This window comes from Chelonoidis abingdonii, chromosome 1, assembly GCF_003597395.2.
Source record: "Chelonoidis abingdonii isolate Lonesome George chromosome 1, CheloAbing_2.0, whole genome shotgun sequence".
Taxonomy (NCBI): Eukaryota; Metazoa; Chordata; order Testudines; family Testudinidae; genus Chelonoidis; species Chelonoidis abingdonii.
In genome coordinates this window covers 3,911,090-3,937,072 of record NC_133769.1, presented here as the reverse complement: position 1 = coordinate 3,937,072, position 25,983 = coordinate 3,911,090, and the positions used below count along the sequence as shown (strand labels likewise).

Genomic DNA, 25,983 nt, shown 5'->3' with positions numbered 1-25,983 from the left:
AAGATGAACGTGTGTGGAATCCCATTAAGGCTACTCCAGTACGCTAATTAGCATACACTAATAGCACAAAACCTGAATTAAGCCCCAGCACCTAGCTTCACTTCATTTCCCCTATGGTTCTGTCATTATTTAGGGTGATTATATGATTCCCCTGTGCTAAAGAGGAATAATAGGCTGGTTTTTAAAAAAATATGGATTTGATTATTGCCATTTGAAACTCCTGTTAAAATGAGTGAGTAAGGGGAAGTGCTGACCATATGGCAGTCTCCAAGAGAAAGTGCATTAGACTGACCTCATCTTCAACATGTTGCCTTGTAGGTGAAGGAAAATCTCCTGTCTTGCAAAATGTTGCTGCACTGCAAACGGGATGAGCTGCGCAAGTTGTGGATAGAAGGAATTGAGCACAAGCATGTCCTGAATTTGCTGGATGAAATTGAGAACATCAAGCAAGTGCCCCAGAAGCTGGAACAATGCATGGCCAGCAAGCACTACCTCAATGCAACTGACATGCTGGTAAGATGTGATACCTAACATGGATGGTCACCTGTACATTAGAATCAGCTAATTCAGCTCTTTAGGTAAATAGATCTTTCTCTATGTGCCCCCTGCTTGCCTTTCTCCTGCACTATCATTCTCTTTTATCCTGTTCTGTCACTCACTCTGTGCTTGATCTTCAGCCTGTCAACCTCTTTGGCTTCTTTGCTGCCCTCAGCCTCTTCTGACGTGGACTCTGGGTTTCTAATCTCCCTTCCTCCCCTTGTCTTTTGTCCATGGTTTTTTGAAGCCACCTTCTTCTTTGCACTTAATTGATTCCTTTCCTTCCTTCTGTCACTGTGCTCCTTGCCATGCTGGGATTCCTACTGCATTCATGACCTTGGTTCTTATTCTCACTGATTTTCCTCCACTGTAAGATCCTTCTCTCAGTTCCATCTATTTCCTTTCCCTTATATCTCCTCCCTCACTGGCTCTTGTGCTATCATCCTGGCCATCTCTCCTCCACCTTTCACTCTTACCCTTCCAGTCCTATGGTTCTGTATCTCAAGAGGTCATCTAGTTCAGTCCCCTATACTCATGACAGGACTAAGTATTATCTAGGCCATTGCTGACAGGTATTTGTCTCACCTGCTCTTAAAAACCTCCAATGATGGAGATTCCACAGCCTCCCAAGGCAATTTATTCCCGTGCTTAACCTCCCTGACAGTTAGCAAATTTTTCCTAAAGTCCAACCTAAACCTCCCTTGCTGCAATTTAAGCCCATTCGTTCTAGTCCTAGCCTTAGAGGCTAAGAACAATTTTTCTCCCTCCTCCTTGTAACAACCTTTTATGTACTTGAAAACTGTTATCATGTCTCCTCTCAGTCTTCTCTTCTCCAGACTAATTCTTCTTTCCAGATTAATCCTGTTCTTGTAACTACCTTTTCGGTCATGTGCCTCCACCTCCTCTGCTGAGATTTTGCCAGTTTTTTTTTAGAAAAAAAGAAAATTGAATCTTGCCAGCAAGAATTTTCCTCCTCCCTCTCCCATTCTCTCTCCCATTTCCCTTTCTCCAACTAGCAGGCCTCTGCTTTTTCATTCATCACAGAGAAGGAGAGGCTTCTTGCTTCACAACTCAAGTCTCTCTTTTACTATTTCCCTCTAATTCCTCTGTCGGTGCCCTTGCTTCCATTTCTTCCCACCTCCTGTAATTCTCTGCTCTTTCTCCATCCCTCTTATTTAAGTGTTCTTTCTCTGGGGGCTCATTTTCTCCTGCTTTACAAGCACACTTTTCATCCTCAGTCATGAGATAGCCTCCCTTCACCCGTACCCCCTTCTCCAATTACTGTCCTATTTCTCTCCCTTCCTATTTCCAAAAACCTAGGGCATGGTGCCTAGACTTCATGACCAATCTAGGTTCCACCCTCTGCCAAAACTACCCTTTCTTTACCAAAGACACTAGTAACCTTCTGCAAGGAGTGGGAGTTTTCTCTGTTCATATTGTTCTTGCTACCTCCATAGAATTATGTTGTTCCTTGAAATGGTCTCCTTCATTTCCCTTCTTTAATATCATCGTCAACTTGGTTATCCTTCCTGTCTCCCAGGATCACAACCTTAGTGTTACCTTTGACTCTTCTCTTTCCCACCTTGTAATCTATCACTTCTGAAATTCCTGTTGCTTCTTCCTCTTCAGTATTAGCTGACCTTTCTTCACTTTTCCCCACTGCCAAAGCTCACTCTCAATTTCATTTTTTCTGGTCCCTCTTCTCTGTACTGTCCAAAACCTGGCTGTCTGAAGTTGTCTTCCTTTCTAACCTCTCATAAAATCTCTTTTTCAGGCTTCTTGTTACTCTTGGCCTCAGATTCAAGCTCCTCATCTTGGCCTTTAATGACATACATAATCTTGCCCCCAGGTACAACTCAGTTTTGTACAACTCCATCCCTTCCTTCCTTTCTGACTCATTACACTCCTTCCAATCCTCTCCAGGCTGGTTTTCTTCAACTTGTTGCACTCTTGTCTTTGTGCCTCTACATCTTGTCTGCCAGTTGTCTGTCTCTGTCCTCCCTCCTTAAAAAACATTTTTCTTCTTGGAACCCTTTTTCAACCTTTCAACCTCATCTTTTTTCCCTTATTTGAAGTATTGTCCTGTGTCTTGTCTGCCTTATTGTAAGTTGTTTGGGGCATGTCATGAATCTGTGCTGTAAAGCACTATGGAAATTTCTGGTACTGCATAAAATATTAAGTCAAGCCTGTTATAATTCTTGGATATTAATGGAGCCACAACTAGAAGAGCAGGGATGGCTAGGTTTTACTTAGGCCACGTCTACACTACGGGATAATATCGAATTAGCTAAAATCGGTTTTATAAAACTGATATTATAAATTCGATTTCATGCGGCCACACTAGGCACAGTAATTCGGTATTGTGCGTCCATGGTCCGAGGCTAACGTCGATTTCTGAAGCGTTGCATTGTGGGTAGCTCTTCCGTAGCTATCCCATAGTTCCCGCAGTCTCCCCCACCCCTTGGAATTCTGGGTTGAATCATTATTGTCGCGGGGGGTTCTGGGTAAATGTCGTCAGTCATTCCTTCCTCGGGAAAACATCAGTCTGACAATCCTTTCGCGCCGTTTTTCCCTTGGTGCCCTGGCAAGACGCCATAGCACGGCAAACAATGGAGCCCGTTCAGCGCTTTTTTTTTTTTGCTGGCACCCGTTTGTGTACTGGATGCCCGGAGAGAGAGCAAATACTCCAGGCGCACAACAGCAGCATTCACTTGCTTTTGCAATGATAGCAGAGATGATTACGCGAGTCGTTCTGTACCCGTGCTACCTGCTGAGAAAACTGGCAATGAGATGACGGTTATCTCTCCCTCCGTTGACTGTCCGCGCTGCTACAATGAGTGCCCCTTGGCTAAACGGCCGAGGAGGGCAACGCAAAAGCCAAAATTGGGGATTGACTCAACTTGGGACTCAGAGAGTCCAAATCCCTCCTTATGTTTCTAAAAAATAGTACAATCCTGCACTAGAATAAAGGGGCAAGTGTAATTAGAGGAACCAAGTAGTAGCAAATAACAACGACGAGGAGAGGGAGGGGGGGAGACTCAACGATGTCAAGTATTTCACAAGCCGTCCCTGCAACAACCCGCACACCACGTTGCTTCCATCCTCCCCCACCTTCCTGGGCTACCGTGGCCAGTTGTCTCCCCCCCCCCCATTTGTGTCATGAAGTTATAAAGAATGCAGGAATAAGAAACAGAGACTTGTTAGTGAGATAAAAATGAGGGGGAGGCAGTCTCCCGGGCTATGAACAGTCCAGGCAGTACCGGAAATCTTTTCTTTACACCAGGAAAGGGAGGGGGCTGATGAAGCTCAGCCCCAAGTTGCTATGATGAAGACAGTTACCAGCCGTTCTGTAACCTATCTACTGGGAGTAACTGGGAGTCATGCCCCATTTTTACCCCAGGCGCCCCAAGCCAGCCTCTATCCCTGAGGCCAGCCAGGAGTACTCACGGGCTGATGGCACACAGACGGATATCAGTCCATATCGACCGTCTACCACGGGGAGGGGGAGAGGAGCGGAATACTGCTCTTCACTGCTGCAGCATCGCGTCTACCAAGCAGCATTCAGTACAATAGGGTGACATTGAAAGAAGTCAAAGAAAATGATTTCTTCCCTTTTCCTTCACGTGGCGGTGAGGGGGGGGGGGGGAACTGAGGAGCGCTAATTCCCTGAACCATGGCGCCAGACACTGTGTTTGACCTACAGACATTGGAAAGCTCGCCAAGAATGCAAATACTTTCAGAGACTGCTTTGGAGGACTGTGGATAGCTGAGTCCTCAGTACCCCCTCCATCCATGAGCGTCCATCTTGAGTCCTCTGGCTTCCCCGTTACGCTTGGTCACGCAGCGCTGTGTATCCTGGGAGATTTTTTTTCAAACGTTTTTGGGCATTTTCGTGTTCTGTAACGGAGCTCTGATACAACAGATTTGTCTCCAATACAGCGATCAATCTAGTATCCTCCCCGTACGGTCCATGCTGGAGCTCTTTTTGGGATTTGAAGACTGCATCGCCACCAACGGTGCTGAATCAGAGCCCACCGCTGGGCAAACAGGAAATGTAATCAAAAGTTCGCAGTGGGGCTTTCCCTGTTTACGCTGCCTGCTGCATCCTAGTTCAGATTGGCTGTCCAGGCGGTCAGTGGTGCATGTGGGATACCGCACGGAGGACACAACGTCAATTTTCATCCCACACTACCGTAATCCGATATGTTAATATAGAATTTAGCGGCTACTCCCTCTCGTCGGGGTGGGAGTACAGAAATCGATTTAAAGAGCCCTTTATATCGATATAAAGGGCGTTGTAGTGTGGACGGGTACAGCGTTAAATCGATTTAACGCTCTTTAAATCAATTTAAACGCGTAGTGTAGACCAGGCCTTAGATTTTGAGGTATTTTTGTGAAAGTCCTTGATGGAGGAAATACGTTAACTGGGGTGAGAGGTATTCTCTTGTATTCAATAAAAACTGGTTAAGAAAGTGGAATAAACAGACAATGCTCAATGAAGAAAGAGTTAATGGTTGATACCCTGTGGATTAGTATTAAGATAGTTTAAACTCATTGCGGTTAACCGGTTTTTTCCTTTTCTGTTACACTTGACCTAGTTAAACCTGTTAAAGAGCTAGTTTGTTGGTCTTTAAAGAATGGCTGTATAGAGGGCCGTGCCCTGACTTTGCAGTAGTGGTGTTCTTCCGGAGAAGAATAGTCCCATTTCCAACCTGTGCCGAGTTCTGATTCTATTGCTGTAGGAAATGAAAAAGTAATGCTTTGTCTTCAAAGTGCTTTGCAAATATTGACTAATCCTTTGACTCCTCTGTTAGTTAGTATCACCCCAGTTCCAAAGATGGGAAAGCAAAGGTACGCATAGCTGAGACTTGCACAAAGTCGTAAGGGAAATGAGTGTTGGTGCCTGCTCTTTGTGCTCAGGCTGCTAGACAGTACCATGCTGGTTCTTCGGCTAGGGTTATCTGTTGTGATTCATCGAGGTGCATTGCCGTAAGAGGTTACCATTTAGCTTTTAAACCAAGAAACGCAGGGAAAGCTACAATAAAAACTGTACGCGCGGATTAATCCTTTCATCAGTACTTTTCAATTCCCATTTCATGGGAATTACAGCTATAATATGTAAACACAATAACTTATCTGCATCCCGACTGTTTTAATAGACAAAAATTGGTGAGGGCTCATTGGCTTTTGCCATCTTCTTTTAATTCTTTCTATTTGTAAATATGATGTTATAATCATGTGCTGGCTCCAGGATAATACCTTTCTCTCTTTATATGATCTGAATATTGTATAAAATAATTATTAAACTGTCAAGGATGCAGAATGTTTATAGATGTGCTTGTCCTTTTGTTTCCCTCCTCAAGGTAAACAGCTGCTGTTGGTGTATAAAAAGCCCAAAGTGATCTGACAAGGCGCTTGTATCCCTTGCATTGAAATTGGAGAGCTGATTAATATTGTTGCCTGTAGCTTTGTGATATGTACAGTCTAAATGAGACCTTTGCAGCCTTTGTGTTGGGTTGATGCAAGCACATTAATGGCATAATTTCTGGTTGCTGCATCACATTTCTGGAGTCTGTTCTTTGTATTCCACTCACATTAGTTGAAGTAATTTTGCCACTGAAGCGTGTTTCAAACGCTGCATTTAAATTGAAATTTTAATTCCCTTATTGTTTGGAAAAGATGGCTGAAGATGGCTTGTTACAGGTTTCATTATCACTCGGAACACTCCAGCTGCCAGTTCTAATGTACAATGACTGATTATTTCTGGAAAGAATTATTAATATAAAAGGCAGCTTTTTCCCAATAGTATAAGCAAGATGCAAAGGTATTTTAAGACAGCTCATGTTTGTATGAAGTTAGATTTTTTTAAAGTAGATTCTTTATCCAACTGTTTACATCAGTCTAAAATTGCACAGTTGAGCTTTGAACATCACTTAGGCAACTTCTATGATATAGCATGTCCCAAAAATTCATTGCAGAATTGCAGTTAAGTACTGTTTGCTGAGTCAGAGAGGAGAATTTGGGGGCTCTGTACTAATTGCTAGTCACATATTCCATAAGTAAAATAACTTGTTTCAAACCTCCTTCTGAGTGTGAAGCTTTGAATACACTGGTTTTTTTAAAGTGCTAAATATGCGCAGCTCCCACTGAAGTCCCATTTGAGGTCCTTAATTATTTTGATGTCCTTTTTATGTGCACACTTTTAGCTGTATAATTAGAGAAAGGAAACTTATATTAAGTATACATAATCATTACTAGCAGCACCATTTACTCTTTGGTAGTAATTGGGCTTATGTCCACTAGTGATTGACATAATATATAGCATCAAGTGGAGTGCCCCAATGGTCAGTCCTGGGGCTGGTTTTGTTCAATAGCTTCATTAATGATCTGGAGGATGGCGTGGACTGCAGCCTCAGCAAGTTTGCAGGTGAGGGATAGCTCTGTGGTTTGAGCATCGGCCTGCTAAACCCAGAGTTGTGAGTGCCCTTGTTGCCAAGAAAGCTAACAGCATTTTGGGCTGTATAAGTAGGGGCATTGCCAGCAGATCAAGGGATGTGATCATTCCCCTCTATTCAGCATTGGTGAGGCCTCATCTGGAGTACTGTGTCCAGTTTTGGGCCCCACACTACAAGAAGGATGTGGAAAAATTGGAACGAGTCCATCGGAGGGCAGCAAAAATGATTAGGGGGCTGGAGCACATTATTTATGAGGAGAAGCTGAGGGAACTGGGATTGTTTAGTCTGCAGAAGAGAAGAGTGAGGGAGGATTTGATAGCTGCTTTCAGCTACCTGAAAGGGGGTTCCAAAGAGGATGGATCTAGACTGTTCTCAGTGGTACTTGATGGCAGAACAAGGAGTAATGGTCTCAAGTTGCAGTCGGGGGGGAGGTTTAGGTTGGATATTAGGAAAACCTTTTTCACTAGAAGGGTGGTGAAGCACTGGAATGGGTTACCTAGGGAGGTGGTGGAATCTCCTTCCTTAGAGGTTTTTAAGGTCAGGCTTCATGAAGCCTTGGCTGGGATGATTTAGTTGGGGGTTGGTTCTGCTTTAAGCAGGGGGTTGGACTAGATATCTCCTGAGGTCCCTTCCAACCCTGATATTCGATGATTCTATGAATATTCACTTGAAGAGATCTGATATTCTTCACATAGTATATTGTGGACTGATACCCAGGAGGGTGAGAGAAAACACTGGGATGAGCCCGGTGGCATTGGTATTAGGAGGCGCAGAAAGGCACTCACTCAAACAGTGAGCCTGGAGGGAAAGGCTGTGATGCTTACTGACAAGGTGACTGCAACAAAGAGCCTGGGTGACGGGGTGTGAGAGTGAGAGGGACGGGACTGGGACAGGAACAGTCTGTAGAGAACAACACAGTAAAAGAGGCAGTTAGGGGCAAAAAGGTATCGGTTAAAAATTGCAATTCAAATCCTACTGAGGAAAATAGGATCATAAACTATGGCAAATCAAGTATAAAAGTCAAGTCAGTCTGTGGAACTCATTGCCAGGGGATGTTGTGAAGGTCAAAACTATAACAAGGTTCAAAGAAGATTTAGAAAAGTTCATTGAGGACTGGTCCATCAATGGCTACTAGCCAAGATGCTTAGGGATGCATCCCCAGGCTCTGGGTGTCCCTAAACCTCTTACTGCTGGAAGCTAGGACTGGATGATGGGCTGGATCACTCAACAGTTGCCCTGTTCTGTTAATTTCCTCTGAAGCACCTGGCATTGGCCACTGTCAGAAAACAAGAGAGATACTAGGCTATATGGACCATTGATTTGACCCAGTATGCAGAAGTGTCTGACTAATAGAGCACATTCCCTTTTAGAGCTTGGAAGAAAACCCAAGATTCCGGAATTGACCATTCCTCTGCTGCCAGCAAATACTGTGAAACAGAGTGGCAAAGTGTGCAGCTCATCCTCTTCTAGTGCTGGTCCATATAGAGGATGACAGCCTACTGTTGCTATCAGTTATTCTGTTAGCTCACGTGGCAGAGGTCTGTGCGGTGGCTCTAAAGTTTTCAGCCCTGCTGATGTGATGTCAATGTGATGCCACATGATGGAATTTGTTTATTAGGTTTTTTTAAACTTAAGAAATTACACACTAAAGAAGAAGAAACAGTATGTGATTGTGTAACTAAAGACTATCAATGTTAAAGCCACAAGTGGGCCAAACTAAGCATGCACAGGCAACCTTGAGTCTGGCATTTCCTAACTTCTCAGTGCTTGACTTTGCAGCCTTACTATCCTTTTAACAGGCTTTTTAGTGTTAAATATTTATATAGGTAACTTTTATATTGAACTATACACTTAGACACACTCAGCCCAGCATTAGAGCACCGCTACCGCTATGGTGGAATGTACCAGTTGTTTAACAAAGCACACTAATGTTACATAATTAGGCTAGCAGCGAGGATGGATTTCTTGTCACATCCTGCTTTACTGTGAATACTGTAAACCACACCAGCTTGCTCCCCGGGCGTTTGTTTTATTATTCTATCTCCTTATATGGCCTCCATCACCAATGTCTCAATGCCTCATGATCATAAATTAATTTATCTTTGTAGCACCCTAGGGAAAGTAGGGAGAACTATTTCTCTCTGCTTTTCAGGTGGGACAGAGAAAGGCTAGGTGACTTGCTCCAGGTCACAAAGAAAGTCTTCGGCAGAGCAGGGAACTGGACTTGAATCTGCTTAGTTTCTGTTGAGTGCCAAAACCGTGAGACCCTCTTTTCTATCTATTCTGTGGAAATTTTATCTGAGGAGATACAAGTTGTGGGTGGGGTAGAGCTTAGATTTTCTCCACATTGCTTTGGGTCAGGGAGTTTGCCAACCCTCATAGCTTTTTGTTATGTTTTTTCCTTCAAATATTAAGTGCTCCTGTTTAGGTTTCCTTGTGCCAGCAAGGGAAGTACATTGCTCTCCTTTTCTGCGTTCTAAGGTGAATAATAGCATCCAAGATTTCTCTTGAGAGCTAGACCTACTTCTTGAAGCCAGGCTGCATTGTTGCCAACTTCAGTTTAGTCTCTAGAATTGAGTTTGTGAAGATTAAGATCATCTCTTTGGAATAGGAGCCTAGATTGCAGTTAAATTACGTCGTTTTTGGTTGCGCTGATGCATGTTGAGTTCACCATCTGCCTCCGTATTGTGTGATCTCTGAATTCTAGCTCTCTAGAATCTGTCCTGTCTTTTTGCATTATTTATTTATTGAGCCTGTCACTTTGCTTAGTGCTGTGTGACACAACCGCTACCCCGAGGAGCTTACAAGCTAAACTAGACGGAGCAGCTCTGATACCCAGAACACCGCACAATGCGGAGTCTTTGTTTTGTTGTTATAAATTGCATTCCAGCACTGAGGCTTTGAGGCCAAAGTAAATTTTTAAAGTGGGACTTGGCTGATGAGAAAATGGTCAGTTCCTCGGGAGTGGGAGACTTTTTCAAAGACATGAAAGAAAGTGCAGAGATGATTGTAAGGACAATGAAATAATCAGTCATGACACAGGCTTGGGATGGAGGAACAGGAGGTGTAGGAAGAAGGGATATAGAGAGGAGAAGGGAGGAATGAAGGACTGTAGAAGCTTGTATGTGAATTCAAGTTCCTCATCCTTGACGTGGAAGATGATGGGGAGACAATCAAAGGTTTTAAATAGTCGAGATCTTTTCCTGGGGAAAAGCAGAGAAAACTTTTCTGCTATTTTTCCACTCCCAGGGTGGAGTTGCACTACTTGGTTGCCGTTTAACCATCTACCTTTCCCTGAATCTCACATTAGTAGCCTACACTGGCAGTTAGGGTGGGAAGTAGAAGTCTTGTCAGGAGGGATGAGCTGGAGTGCTGATGAGAAGCGCAGTCAGGAAACTAATAAATACTTTCCCTGGATTGTATTTTCTAAATGGACAACCAACTTAATTTTCAATTACTGAGGGACAATCTCCACTCATTGATAGATATATTTTGCTTTCCATAACCAAATCTCTGTACATCTTTTCATGAGTGATGTACCTGAGGATTCAGATTCTAATATCTAAACTGTATTGTTAAAATCTATTCACCAAAATTTGGGTTATTGCTGATAATGTATTCTTTGTGTCATATGACTTTTAAAAAACTAACTTTGTGAATAATCTAACACTATACCCAGATGTATAGATACTCTTTTTCAACCTATGTATTATATAATTTTTTTAAACATTAATTTTAATAAAACTTTTAAATATATTCCAACGTAATATTGGATATCTGTAATCCTAGATGGAAATTGGAGCAATTATGTAGCATCGTCCTGCCAGTATGTGGTTTCCTTAAGCAAAAGCTTAGGTTAGTTGTAAACTGTCAATCTAGAAATCCTTTATAGTAAACAAACATTTGTTGGTATTAATATGGTACATAATTAAAATTTGAAAAAAATTGAACTCATTTGTTACTATTTATATACTTTTTGTTCACTGTCTGCATTTCTCTCATCTCAGGCAATGAAAATCGGTAAAGGCAGTTTTTCATTGTTTTAATCAGTTTTGCTTTCTTCATCTTCCTGCTGCGTGTTTTGCTTTCAAACACTTCAGCAGAATGTGTTTGTTTAAAACAAACATTTTCATTGGAGTTTAAAAAAAAAAAAAAAAAGTCTGTTGGTCCTAGCTTTTATAGAGGCATATTTTTACAAAATTTAGAGTTTGGACTATATTTAAATGTTGTTCTCTTTAGATAACTCAAATAATAGTACTTCCAACATTTGTTTGGGGAGGCCATTCTGTGTTCTAACATATCTTCCATTGGGATGTTGCCTTGATTAGATAGCCAGAAATCTGTTTAAAAAAGGAAAATGTGAAATTTACATTCCTGTGGATTTTGGTAGATGTTGCTTGTTTGTCTTAATGCTTACAACAAACAAAATCCCTCCTGACTCTGTTTAAACAACTTATTCATGATCATTTTACTCATCAGCATAGCTGATAATTTCCGTCATTGGTGATAGCTATAGGATTTGACTGGGGAGAGAAAAGAAACAGGTCCTTTATTTATTTTTATTATAGCTAATGTTTGGTGAGAGCATGTTCTAGTGATTAGTACATGAGTATGAGAGTAATGAGTTCTTATTCTTATTTCTTATGTTGTATTACCATAGTTTCTAGGAGCTCTAGTGAGGAAACAGAACCTCACTGGGCTAGGTAGTGTAAAAACACAGAACAGGAAGACAGTCCCCACCTAAGGAGCTTATCATTGATGTATACCTCTAGCCCTGGCTCTGCTGCTGGTTTACCAGGCAAGGCACTTAAAATGATGTGCCTCAGTTACTCTATATACTAAATGGGTATATTATTCTAAGATGTTGTTGTTGTTTGCATTATATGTTTACCTCAAAGGGGCATGATAAGACTTCGTTTATTAGGTTTGGGAGGGTGGTTTAATTTCCTTATAGAAGACACTTGTGCTAAGTAGTGAGTGTTAGAACTGAGCTGGAAAGATGATCTGTGTTTGTATTGTTTCTCTTGAATTCAATTTTCTGATCCGGTTTCAGCTTTTTTTAATTTTCTATGATAAATTTAAAGATATTTGAAAGTAGAAATTCATAAGTGGAGTGTTTCTTTCCCTTTGTAACATCTTATCATTTCTTCCCTTAATGTACTATCAATAACTTCATCTCATCCCTTTTATCCTGTGAATTCCATTATCTGAGGGAGTCTGTTGCATTAAACTGTTAGTGCCTAATATTGCCTCATTTGCATTGACACATGCTTGACCTCAGCCCCTCCACTCTTAGTTAATGCACCAACAAGCACTGATATCCCTCTGGAGTATTATCATTTGGTTGTTAGCTCAACTAATAACAACCATTCATTTAAGCTGATGAAAGTTTATTAAATAAAAAACGTGCCATAATGAAGGTGGGATGGAGGTAGCTAGCCATCCTGTTTTTACTGGTGAGAGTTTGCTGAGTCTATGCGAAAGCTACTGGATTTTCTATGGAAGTGGGGTACCAGTCCAGTTGTAATCATTTAGTTGAGAAACGAGCATTTCTGAACACTTAATTTGATCTTCACTGATTACAATGTAGACACAGTAATAAAAAGCCCTGTCTGTCTAATGATACATTGCCTCTTGGATGTGCCAGCCAAACAGCAAATAGCTTTGTGGTTTATGTTTCCATTCTTTCACACATGGGATTCGTACCATAGCTTAGAGGTCTCTGAGCAAGAAACTTCTGTTTAAAAAGGAAAAATGTAGTGACGGCTTGCCTTTCTATTGATCAAGGAGAAAAAAAGGTTAAATTTCTAGCCAGCACCATCCATTATATAATTGATTGAACATCCTTTATTTTGCCAATGGAATCTTTGGTAGTTTTTTATTAAGCTGATTTATCAAGGCTGTTTTGCAACATTATTAACCCACTTAAATTTCTCTTATAATACAGCTGTAGTAATGTTTTTTGCAGTAATCACTGCTTCTTAAATTATTTCTCTTTAATTCTGAATCTCATAGTTCTGTGCCTAGTAAATTATGGAACATGTATTGAGAGAGAAATCACTTAAGATCTAGAGGATGGTGGAAAAACATAAAACATTTTGCTAGACAAACTTGATTGCATATTAAAATAGAGCTGCGAAGTTAGTGGATGAAGGGAAAGGAGCTGCACCATAATCTGTTTGTTTTACCATAGTACGTAGGAGCCGCAGACATGGACCTGGACTCCATTGTGCTAGGAGCTGTAGAAACACAGAACAGAAAGATGGTCCCTGCCCCAAGGAGCTTACTGTCTAAGTAACAGACAGGTAGATGGGGGAGTACAAGGAAACAATATTGGTCAACATGGTAAGCCATGGTCCCAGCAAACCAGCAGACTAACTGTTGTGAAGGCCTTTGGAGACATCATGGCAATTGAGGGTTTTAAGGAGGGGTTTGAAGGAGGATAAAGTGTCAAGGCATGTCTTCACTAACAGCGTTAAAGCCCTGCTTTAACATGGCTGTGTAGTCGTGGCACCAGCACTGGGAAAAAACACCCCCACAAGAGGAGTGGCTCCCAGGGCTGGTGCACTGTCTACACTGGCACGTTAAGCGCTCGGGGGGGGGGGGGGGTTTTTTGACACCCCTGAGCGAGAAAGTTACAGCACTGTACAGTGCCAGTGTAGACCAGCCCTTAGTTTTGTGAATGTTTACGGGGAGCTTCTCCGAAGCATGAGGGGCAGTATGGAAAAAAGCACCAAGGTGCTTGTTTGAAAATGTGGTAAGTGGGTGATAGAGGCTGGCATTATTGGCCCCTTGAAGGTGAGAGTCAACATTTCAATACCGAATGAGAGATGATTGGTAGGATAGGCCCATGAAGGGCCTTGAGAGTGAAGACAAGCAGCTTGTGTTTGATGCAGTAGAGAAGGGGGACTCAAGTATAATCTATTTGGATTTTAGTAAAACATTTAATACAATTGGGATGAATTTGGCCTAGTGTGACTCCACTGAAATCAATCCAGTTACTAGTGCATAAACTTGGGGCAATGTTGCATGAACTCTTGCCCTCAAAAAGGCTTCGATAGAAACATTGTCACGCAGAACGCCAGGGTTAAGCTAAACTGCCCATAAACAAAGGTTTATGTAAAATGTTCCCATTTGGGGAGGAAGCTGTGGCTACCTCTGGAGATTGGTGTTAATTCTTATCTCACAGAATATCTTCATTTACTATAAATGGCACGTTGGTGAAATTTGCAAGCAATACTAAATTGAAAGGAGTTGAAAATGCCATTGACAATGGAGAAACAGCACAAAGAAGGAGCTACAGAGATTAGAAACATAGGCTGAAAATATCAGGGAATCAACTTGGAAAACTGCAAGCTAATAGACATGGGAAAAAATTATTCTTTGTAATACAATAATAACACGAGGTCCTGCATATGATAGGAGCCCCATTGTGCTAGTCACTGTACAGACTGGAACAGAGATGGTCTCCTACCTAAGACTTTACATTCTACAAAGCGCACTCAAACTCTGTATAGTGACAGTTAAGGTTGAATCAAGACTTAAGTTCCCTCTAATCTGCATGGCCACGCAGCAGCCTATTAAGCGCTGTGCAGGTGCTCAGGGCTGCGGTGGGGAGAGATGTCTCTCCCCCAGGCCCGGACCTGCCACGGCAGGGAGATGCGCCCCTCCCACAGCCCATCCCGTCCGGGACATTACTGGGTTTATAATGGTGCCAGGCCCGTGCTCGACAGGGGCCCCGCTGGCCTGGTGCGGCGGTCCACTTCACTTGAGCTGTGTCCCAACAGCCGCAGCACTGACTTCTCTCCTCTCTGGCCCCTCCGCTGCACTCCTCTAGGCCCAGCAGCCCATGGCTTTTCCCCCCCTCCGCCTATTTGCTCCTCTCAATCAGCCAGCTGAGGGCTTCTCTCTCCACCCCTGCCCTCCTCACCAGCAGGCAGCAGCTGCCGGCCAGTGACAGTGACAGGGGTGGTGTGTGGAAAGAAGCCCACAGCCTCTGCCGGGCTGCTGGTGAGGAATGGTCTGCCGCTTTGGGCTCCCCTGGAGGGCCCGAAGCCGCGGATCATCACTGGTGGCCCAGACTTCAGACGTGGCGTATCTGACTGTCACACACTCTCTGCATTTGGGAAGTTGTTCTTCATTAACTTTGTGGAGGCTGCCATTAAGATTTTGTGCTAGAGTACAAGTGAACAGGGAGGTAGTAGTTCCTCAGAGCAAGAAAGCAGCGAGTTCTCTGTCTGTCTCTGGGAATCAGCATCTTGGTTCTTCCAGTCCCAGTCACTTCATGACAGAAAGGCATTGCTGAATCGGAAGGAGTTCAGTAGGAGCTAAAATGATCTGGGGGACTGGTAGGATTGAGGAAAGATTTGAAAGAGCTAAATTTGTCTAGCTGGGGAAAGAGACAACTTATGAGGGACACAGACTTTAAAATGTTTGTAAAATTAAGGTGGAAAAGAAGTTAGTGTAGGGCAAGGTGGGTTTCCATATGAGTGCTAACAGGCAAATGTGAAAGGGAAAATTTAAGTTGAATATTAAGCAGAATAATCTGCTGGTGAGAGCATAATAGTCTCTCAAGGGAGGTGGGAATAGCGCCATCATTTGGAACACTTCAAAACTGGAAGTATTGTAACCACAAAAACAGTCCTGGATTAGTAGGGAGATTGACTGTGTTATCTAGTAGTTCTCTGATACTATGAAACTGGTAGGCCCTGTAATCAAAGGGTTGACTCACCCCTTAATTCTCAGGAGGTAGAATAATGGAGTGTAATGATCTTTTTAGATGACTCCTTAAAAACTGAGCTGCCCACTTTCCTCATTTTTCTTAACCACTATGCACCTTCCTTCCCACTGTTGTAGTGTGATTGGTCATTGCCTGTCTCTGCAGAGTTGGCTGCATTTTAGTGGTACTATCTGAATATAAAGCTCTCTGAAAGGCTTTTGATAAAAGGTGCTGTTTAAATGCAAAGTGTTATTTACTCGTTGATTTGCGCAGCATGTTAATAATCTATCTATCTTGTTTCCCTGTTTCATCAAACTTCTGTTCTAACATTGTCTGCTTGAATCAGGATGAAGGTATTTCATTCTCCATTCTCCTGCATGCCTGAGCGTTGCATCCTGTTGTAGGTTAATGTTCCGATTATTTCAGTCTTTAGTCTTGATTCGTTCCTTACCCTTTTTGTTTGTTTGTGGCAATTCCTATTAGTTTTTCTCTCAGGATGACTAGCCATTTCTGAAATATTCCCTTAGGTGAGATCTTCATTAGCACTGAATCTTTTGTAACTTTTCATTTCTGCTCTTAACTTGTTAATGTTACAGCGTCAGTTTTGAACCTTTGGAAAAATTTCTTTTGAGACCAGCATGTAGTACGTTTCTGGTCTTTCTCATCCCACCAGGAATGACCCACCGACGGGCTGTATGTAAGATGTCTGCTGATTTTTCACCTCATAGGATAAGAAATAGGCCACAAAATCCTATAGGAGTGAGTGAAGGAAAAGGATGCTTGTTTCCTCTTGCTTTTACTGTTACCCTGTTTTGTGTCTGTCCCAACCCTGAGCAGCACCTTATTTCTCCTCTCTTTTGCTTCCTCATCTCCCACAGTGTTCTTTTCTGTGGTAAAATCTATTCCATTACAGAGCTGATCGCAGTGGGGATAGATGAAGCAACAGCCAGGCGCACATCAGTGAATTTTACTAGCCTCAACCTCCCTATCCTCAGCCCATCCTCCGCTCAGCATCATGCCATGTCTCTAATCCTGTAATTCTGTTTCTGTGAATTTTACTCACAACATGTAGTTTTTGGGTCCCCCTGCCGGGTAGGAGAAGTTTGAGAATCACTTATCTGGTATGGGGCTACTGACACGCTTAAAGTTATTGCACAAGCTTATGAGCATTAAGCCACTCTCCATATTTTTCCTTTTTTGTCTGATTGCAAAAATTTCAGCAGTAAGAGACTATCTGTGTCCATCCACCTTTTCTTGCTGACAGTGGCAAACATTATAGGTCAGACCCCCCACTGTGATAAGTCAGGTCTAAATTGACTTCAGTGGAGCTGTGCCAATTTGGATCTGGCCACACATGTTTAAACCATCTTAGTCATTTTACTTTCCTGTTTCCCATGAAATTGAATTTCCTGTTTGTTTGTTTGTTTTTTAAATCAATTCTCTCCCTTTTAAATGTCAGCATTGTCTTTATTCATACAACTGGGCAGTTAAAACCTTCTAGGTTGCTGATATTGGTTTGCCATGTTGTCCAGAAAGTTCAGCTGTCTTTTTCCTTTGTCATGTATTGTTGTGTGTGGCTGCTTTTTTCTCTCATGAGCTATCACACTTTTATGCTTTCCATTATCTTTCCAATACCCCTTTCCTTCATATTTTCTCATCCGGCAATTGCTTTTTGTATTCATGTACCAAGGGGCCTCTGAACTGTGAATAGACTTGGGTCCCAAATATAAACTCAGTGTTCATTCCCTATGCTTACCATCCATTATTTGTATTTCTTCTTGCCCAAAGAAGCATCTAAGGAACAGTCCCCAAGCCCAAATTCTTATAAACCTCCAGGGACTGGGACCTCTCTGTTCATCCATCATGTAAGATAGAAAATTAATATTTTGTTCCTTATAACAGTGGTTTTCAAACTTTTTAGGCTGACTACCCTTTTCCAAATAATATAGTCTACTGTTTGCCAGAAGCTGGGAATGGCCGACAGGGGATGGCTCACTTGATGATTACCTGTTCTGTTCATTCCATCTGAGGCACCTGGCATTGGCCACTGTCGGAAGATAGGATACTGGGCTACATGGACCTTTGGACTGACCTAGTATGGCCGTTCTCATGTTCTATTGCATTCTTCCATTGGAGATAGGTGGAGGTGATGTGTGGGGGGAACGGACGCAGGGTCATGTGCCCCGCCCCCACCATTTCTGCCCTCCATTTAGCAACAGCTTCTAGAGGGGGAGACATGGAGGAACGTTTGTGGGGGCAAATTGGTGATGGCAGGCAGCTTGGGCCAGCTCTGTATGGCAGTGTCAGGGTTCCTTCCCCACTCTGAACTCTAGGGTACAGATGTGGGGACCCGCATGAAAGCCCCCTAAGCTTATTTCTACCAGCTTAGGTTAAAACCTGGTATGCTACCACCACTAAGTGATTTAACAAGAAACAGGGAAAGAACCACTTGGAGTTCCTCTTCCCCCAAAATATCCCCCCAAGCCCTTACACCCCCTTTCCTGAGGAGGCTTGAGAATAATATCCTAACCAATTAGTTACAAAGTGATCAAAGACCCAAACCCCTGGGTCTTTGAACAATGGAAAAATCAGTCGGGTTCTTAAAAAAAGGATTTTATTAGAAAATATAAAAATCATCTCTGTGAAATCAGGATGGAAAATAACTTTACAGGGTAATCAGATTTAAAGAGCCAAGAGGAACCCCTTCTAGCCTTAGTTTCAAAGTTGCAACAAAGCAGGGATACCTCCCTCTAGCAAAGGTAAAATTCACAAGTTGAGAAAATAAAGATAAACTAATACGCCTTGCCTGGCTGTTACTTACAAGTCTGAAATATGAGAGACTTGTTCAGAAAGATTTGGAGAACATGGATTGATGTCTGGTCCCAAGAGCAAACACCACCAAAACAAAGAGCACAAACACAAGCCTTTGTTTCCGCTCCTCCCCTTCCCCAAGATTTGAAAGTATATTGCCCCTTATTGGTCCTTTGGGTTAAGTGTCAGCCAGGTTACCTGAGCTTCTTAACCCTTTACAGGTAAAAGGATTTTGGTGCCTCTGGCCAGGAGGGATTTTATAGTATTGTATACAGGAGGGTTGTTACCCTTCCCTTTATAGTTATGACAGGCAGGGCTTGGGTAGCGAGTGCCATCTCCAACCCCTTGACTCATCTCAGTGGCCATGGAACTTATCTGGGTGGAGGGGGCGCAACCAAAAATTGTAACTCAAAAGAGGAGCTCAGCCCAAAGTTTGAAATTTTCCGCCATTACAGGGTTTTTCTTGCATAACCCCAGACAAGAGCTCTCATACCCCAGTTTGAAAACCACTGCTTTATAACATTTCTCCTTCCCATCTCTCATCTCTTAACTCTGTTCCCAAGTGTGACATTTTCTGAGAAATGCGTTTTCTTAAGAGGAAAATTTAAAGGTAGATTTAGAGCTGCTTAGAAAACTTAGATTGAAATGAAATTTTGGGGAAAAAAAATGGTTAACGTTTCCCAGCCATATTGTTAGTGCTCCCATTTCCTTTGATGAAGAGCAGAATGTAAGGACTAAGTATTAATAGTATCCTTAATTTGCGATTTGAGTCATTGTGGTGATAGGGAGGAGGTTAGAAAAAACAAAGCTTGAGGGGAATCTGTCTGTTCTTTACTAACACTAGAGCTGGAAGAAAGCAGTCCTGTCATCTTACAGAACAGCTGTGCTGCTCTTAAATGGAAACAATCCCATGACATCATGCTCTCATGGCTTCACCTCTCCTGAATAGTGAACTGAATTCCGTGGCTCATTCATGTGATAAATTTAGTACTCCACAAAAGCACACTATTTTTGCCATTGGCAACATGAATGCAGAATTTTGAATCCAGTATTTTATACTGTATTTGGACAGAAGATTTGATAAGTCTTTCAAAGTGCTTTTATAATATTCTGGTTGCTTTTGTAATGGCAACATTTACTCAGTGACCACAATTGTATCCTATTCTAAATGTACAGGTATACCGTGGTGGTGGTGTCTCAGAGACTACTTTTTGTTAACTGTTGATGGCTATTGGTTTTTGTTGCTGTTTCATAAAGCACCTGTCTGAAAGGATACCAAAGTCCTTTATTTATCTACATAATACAGACACATTCCTTCGCCCTCCTCTGAAAACCAGATACCTATGAAATGGGACATGGCAACACACAGAAAAGCTACACCAATCTTTTAAGAGAGGAAGTGAAGAATAACAACCAATTCTGAAACTGCAGAGGCAATTTTGATCTGTACGCTCTGAGTTTGAACTTGATCACTGAACTTGCTAGGAATAATGCCTTCCCTCTGCTCCCATTTTCCTTAAAGACTGTTTCTGGCCAAGACATCAGTTTTATGTTTCCTCTGGAAGAAGTCTATAAGACAAGATTGCTCCTGAATTAAAAAAAAAAAATCCCAGACTCTCACACATTTAACACTTGAAACTTTAGAACAAAAATTGAAGTGCTATTTAGATTGTAAATACTTTGGGGGCAGAGATAAGAGCATAACAGTGGCCATACTGGTTCGGATCAATGGTCCATCTAGCCCAGTATCCTGTCTTTTGACAGTGGCTAATTCCAGGAGCTTCAGAGGGAATGAACAGAACGGGCAATCATCAACTGATTCAGCTCCTATTTTCATAGATTGTAGGGCTGGAAGGGACCTTGAGAGGTCATCGAGTCCAGTCCCCTGCCCTCATGGCAGGACCAGATACTGTTTAGACCATCCCTGATAGATATTTATCTAACCTACTCTTAAATATCTCCAGAGATGAAGATTCCACAACCTCCCTAAGCAGTTTATTCCAATGTTTAAGCACCCTGACAGAAACTTTTTCCTAATGTCTAAGCTAAACCTCTCTTGCTGCAGTTTAAGCCCATTTCTTCTTGCTCTATCCTTAGAGGCTAAGATGAACAAGTTTTCTGTCTCCTCCTTATGACACCCTTTTAGATACGTGAAAACTGCTATCATGTCCCCTCTCAGTCCTCTCTTTTCCAAACTATACAAACCCAATTCTTTTAGCCTTGCTTCGTAGGTCATGTTCTCAAGACCTTTAATCATTCTTATTGCTCTTCTCTGGACCGTCTCCAGTTTCTCCACATCTTTCTTGAAATGCAGTGCCCAGAACTGGACACAATATTCTAGTTGAGGCCTAACCAGCGCAGAGTAGAATGGAAGAATGACATCTCATGCCTTGCTCACAACACACCTGTTAATGTCCAGTCCTAGCTTCTGGTAGTCAAAGGTTTAGGGACACCCAGAGCATAGAGTTGCATCCCTGACCATCTTGGCTAATAGCCATTGATGGACTTGTCCTCCATGAAATTATCCAATTCTTTTTTGAACCCAATTATAGTTTTGGCTTTCACAACCTCACATGGCAAAGAGTTCTACTGGTTGGTTGTGCATTGTGTGAAGAAGTACTTCCTTTTGTTTGTTTTTAAACCTGCTGCCTGTTAATGTCATCGGGTGATCCCTAGTTCTTGTGTTATGTGAAGAGGCAAATAAGACTTCCTTATTCACTTTCTCCACACCGTTTGTGATTTTATAGCCTTAGTCTTCATATCCAGCCTTAGTCTTCTCTTTTCCAGGCTGAAAAGTCCCATTCTTTTTAATCTCCTTGTATGGAAGCTGTTCTATACCATTAACCATTTCTGTTGCTCTTCTCTGTACCTCTTCCAATTCTAATCTATCTTTTCTGAGAAGGCATGACCAGAACTGCACAAAGTATTCAAGGTGTGGGTGTACCATGGATTTAGATAGTGACATTATGGTATTTTCTGTCTTATTTTCTATCCCTTTCTTGTACATTGAGCTGATGTTTTGAGAGAACTATCCACAGTGACTCCAAGATCTCTTTCTGGAGTGGTAATAGCTAATTCAGATTGCATCATTTTGTATATATAGTTGGGATTATGTTTTCTAATGTGCATTACTTTGCATTTATCAAAATCTGCCATTTTGTTGCCCAGTCACCCAGTTTTGTGAGATCCATTTGTAACTCTTCGCAGTCTGCTTTGGACTTTACCATCTTGAATAATCTTATATCACCTTCAAATTTGGCCCCCTCACTGTTTACCCCCTTTTCCAGATCATTTATGAATTATCTGGTTCTACTACAGACCCTTGGGGAACCCCACTACTTGGCTGTCTCCATTCTGAAAACTGATAATCTATTCCTAGTCTGTTTCCCATCTTTTAAGCAGCTACTGATCCATGAGAGATCCATCTTTCTTATCTGATGACTTCTTGATTTGCTTAAGAGCCTTTGGTGAGGGATCTTGTCAAAGTCTTTCTGAAAGTCCAAATACGCTATATCCACTGGATCATGCTTGTCCACATGTCTGTTGACCCCTCCTCAAGGAAGTCTAAGAGATTGGTAAGGTCTGATTTCCCTTTACAAAAGCCGTATTGACTCTCTTCCAACAAATCATGTTCATCTGTGTGTCAGATAATTCTGAAAGAGAGTCTCTTTGTTCTGTGTTTGTACAGCCCATAGCACAAGTGGGGTCCTGGTTCGTGTCTAGGGCTCCGAGTGTTACTGCAGTGCAAATAAATATTGATACTTGTTTCAGGATAGCACAATGCCAGCATCACAAATACAATACACCTCTACTTTGATATAAAGCTGTCCTCAGGAGCCAAAAAATCTTAGCACATTATAGGTGAAACCGTGTGATATCGAACTTGCTTTGATCCATCAGAGTGCGCGGCTCCCCACCCCCAAGCACTGCTTTACCGTGTTATATCTGAATTTGTGTTCTATCGGGTGGCTTTATATCGGGGTAGCGGTTTATACTACCGATTATCTGAATAGCATGAGGGATATGAATTTTATTTGGCTAGTGGGAATTTTGATAATTGAAAGGGCAGGAGCCATTCAGCAGCGGGGTGGCCTCCCCTGTGGCCAGGGGCGGCTCCTCCTCCTCCTCCTCACTGTCCCTGTGCTCTGCCCTGCACACACTCTTCCATGATAGCAGGGCTGCAGAGGGCTCCTTGTACTGCCATAGTGCTGGTGACACCCAATCCATGCAGGCGTTGAGTGCAGAGCAGAGACCCCCCCTGGCCAGGACTCTGATCTGCCAGACCAGGACTGCAGCCTTCCCTTGCATCTTGTGCTCGCAGGGATCTGGTGTCATCGGCCTTGTGACAGTACATGGAAACCTTTGCAGCTCCGCTTTCTGATCCTGCTCACTCACACCAGTGGCAGCAGAGCTGGAGCAGGCTCCCTGCACTGCTGTAGGCATCGTTCAGCAGTGGGGTTGCCTCCCCCATGGCCAGAGGTTTCTCCTCCATCTCCTTGCAGTCCTGGCCAGGGGTCTTTGCTTTATTATCTGAACCTCTGCGTTATATGAATCCCTTCCTCCTTCCCCAGCATGAGATTCATAGGGGACAAGAAAGGGATTCAGATAATGCAGAGGTTTGCATAGTAGGGTTTTGGATACATGGATGTGTATTGCTGATATCTGTTAGCAAAATTGCTCCCCCTAATTTCTAAATAGGTAGATTTTAAAATCCCTAATTTTGAGATATAGGTCACAGATTAGAGGAGGATGCCATGCAAAATGGTTAGTCTTCTTCTAAAGAATGGAACCAGAAGCACATGCAACTCTTTGGCTTGGGTTTTTTCTCTTTGCTGTCAACAGAGAGCAGCAGCATTAGTTTTTATATTAAAAAATAGAACTTGAAGATTCAGAAAGGTCAATTGGGTTGGCACCTGGATAGATGTGTTGGACTCCATTGATTCCTGTGGGAAGATCCACTATGCTCCCTTGCTGAAAGATTCCACTAGTCATCAACCAGTGGAGATGTGTAGTAAGTAGCTTTAAGGACCCCACCACAACAACAAATTTCTAATTTACATGGAAAAGAGGAAGAATGTATTCAGATCTAGTCATGCTTCAGAGATTAAAGATCATGAGATTGGCCCTAATCTGCAAGAGATCAAAAGAACTTGCAATACATTCTTATTAGAAAGTTGTTTTGCTTATATATTAAAAATCATTTTTTAAGACAAAGGCTGAAACTTAGAAAGTTGAGCCCCACGCTTTCCATTTAACCCCTGTGAGCTAGGTAAGTATTGTAACTATTCTGTGAGTGTATAATATAAAATAAAAGTAGCTTAAGTGTCATGCCCAAAGTCACTCAATGAGTCAGTGGTACAGCAGAGAATTAAACTCTAGTATCCCCATTGATTCACAGGTTATAATGCCAGAAGGGACCATTGTGATGATCTAATCTGACCTCTTGTATAACATAGACCATAGGATTTCTCTCTCAACTTCTGTTTGAAGTAGAGCATATCTTTTAGGAAAACATCCAGTCTTGATTTAAAAAATGTCCAGTGATAGAGTATTCCCATAACCCTTGGTAACTTGTTCCAATGGGTGTTTACTCTCACCGTTTTAAAAAAAATTACATCTTATTTTTAGTCTGGATTTGTCTAGCTTCAACTTTCAGACATTGGGTCTTGTTACACCTTTTGTCTGCTAGAGTGGAGAGCCCTCTAGTATCACATATTTGTTCCCTACTCAGGTATGTGTAGGTTGAGCAAGTCATCTCGTAACCTTCTCTTTATGAAGCTAAATAGATTGAGACCCTTGAGTCTCTCACTATAAAGACATGTTTTCCAATTCTTTAATTATTCTCATGGCCCTTCTCTGAATCTCTCCAACACATCAATGTCCTTCTTGAGTTTATGGGCACCAGAACTGGACACTGTAGTTCAGTAGCAGTTGGACCAATGCCAAATACAGAGGTACTAGTACCTCTCTACTATTCAGCGTTCCCTGTTTACACATCCAAGGATTACAGCACCACAGGATTGCCCTGGGAGCTCATGTTCAGCTTATTATCCATCAGCCTCCCCCTCCGTCTTTTTCAGAGTTACTGCTTCCCATGATAGCCCCCCATTCTGTAAGTGTGACCTACATTCTTTGTTCATACATGTATGACTTCACATGTGGCCATATTCAAATGCCTTTTTGGGTGCCCAGATCACCACAATGCCTGGATTGCCTGGTATCAGGGACCTGACCCTTCATTATTTACCACTCCCCCAATCTTTGTGTTCTCTGCAAACTTTATTAATAATTTTGTTTTCTTCCAGGTCATTGGTAAGATTATTAAATAGCGTAGGGCCAAAAACCAATACCGGAGGGTCCCCACTAGGAAAAAAAATCTGCTTGATGGTGATACCCCGTTTTATATTATGAGAACTATTAGCCATTTTTAATTCATTTAATACAGGGGTAGGCAACCAATGGCACGCGTGCCAAAGGCGGTATGCGAGCTGATTTTCAGTGGCACTCACACTGCCCGGGTCCTGGCCACCGGTCTAGAGGGCTCTGCGTTTTAATTTAATTTTAAATGAAGCTTCTTAAACATTTTAAAGACTGTATTTACTTTACATACATCAATATTTAGTTCTATATTATAGACTTGTAGAAAGAGACCTAAAAACGTTAAAATGTATTACTGGCACGTGAAACGTTTAAATTAGAATGAATAAATAAAGACTTGGCATACCGCTGCTGAAAGGTTGCCGACCTCTGGTTTAATGTGTTCTGTATTGATTTTGCATTGGTCTAATTTCTTACTTACTCACTCCCAGTCCAGTGTTCTCACCATGTTTGATGGGCAAACTAGAATAGAATCCAGCTTGCTCTTCTGTAACTTCATTGGCTTTGAAGTACTAACAGGGGTAAATGCTTCTTTGTGCGAGTAAAGAAAGGGGATTTGACTTTGCAGTCGCACAAGGAGAAGACAGGCTTTAGAAGATGCTGTTTTTTTACATAGAGTTTATTCCAACTCCCAGTGAAATCATTAGGAATCTTTACATTGGCATCAATGGAGATGAATCGGACCCATATTTCCTTTTTCTCACCAAAACTGTTCTTGAAATAAAAGCTTTCCCCTTTAGCCTCTTGTGTCTTGGCAATCAACAATAAATAGGGGTTTACTGAAATGTGGCAGTGGCCAGTTAAAAGGCTCGGAGCCTGGATAACATTGCACCGAGGCTGTGTTGTTTACCTCTAGATTCAATCACTGTGAGAGTGGCATTATCAAGGGCATAACTCTCCAGTATGTCTAACTGCAAATATGAAGTGTCACAAACGCCATTTCCAAAAAAAAATTGCTGTGTTTTTTACCAAAGAAGAAAAGTAAATGTATATGGAAGTTTTTTTATTAATGTAATAAATGATTGACTATTCTATTTGCTTTCTTAAAGCTTTGCTTGAGAGTTTTATGTTGATTTAATAGTT

The 25,983-nt window shown here is 42.1% G+C and overlaps 1 protein-coding gene across 3 annotated transcripts in view; it reads left to right on the top strand.

Moving 5' to 3' along the window:
* EXOC4 (exocyst complex component 4) overlaps positions 1–25,983 on the top strand; it is a 634,239-nt gene that overhangs the window by 24,232 nt on the left and 584,024 nt on the right. For all 3 annotated transcript variants that reach the window (XM_075063737.1, XM_075063746.1, XM_075063741.1), the window contains exon 3: positions 319–513. In XM_075063737.1, the coding sequence (XP_074919838.1) occupies positions 319–513 (195 nt within the window). The remainder of the gene's footprint in view (positions 1–318; positions 514–25,983) is intronic.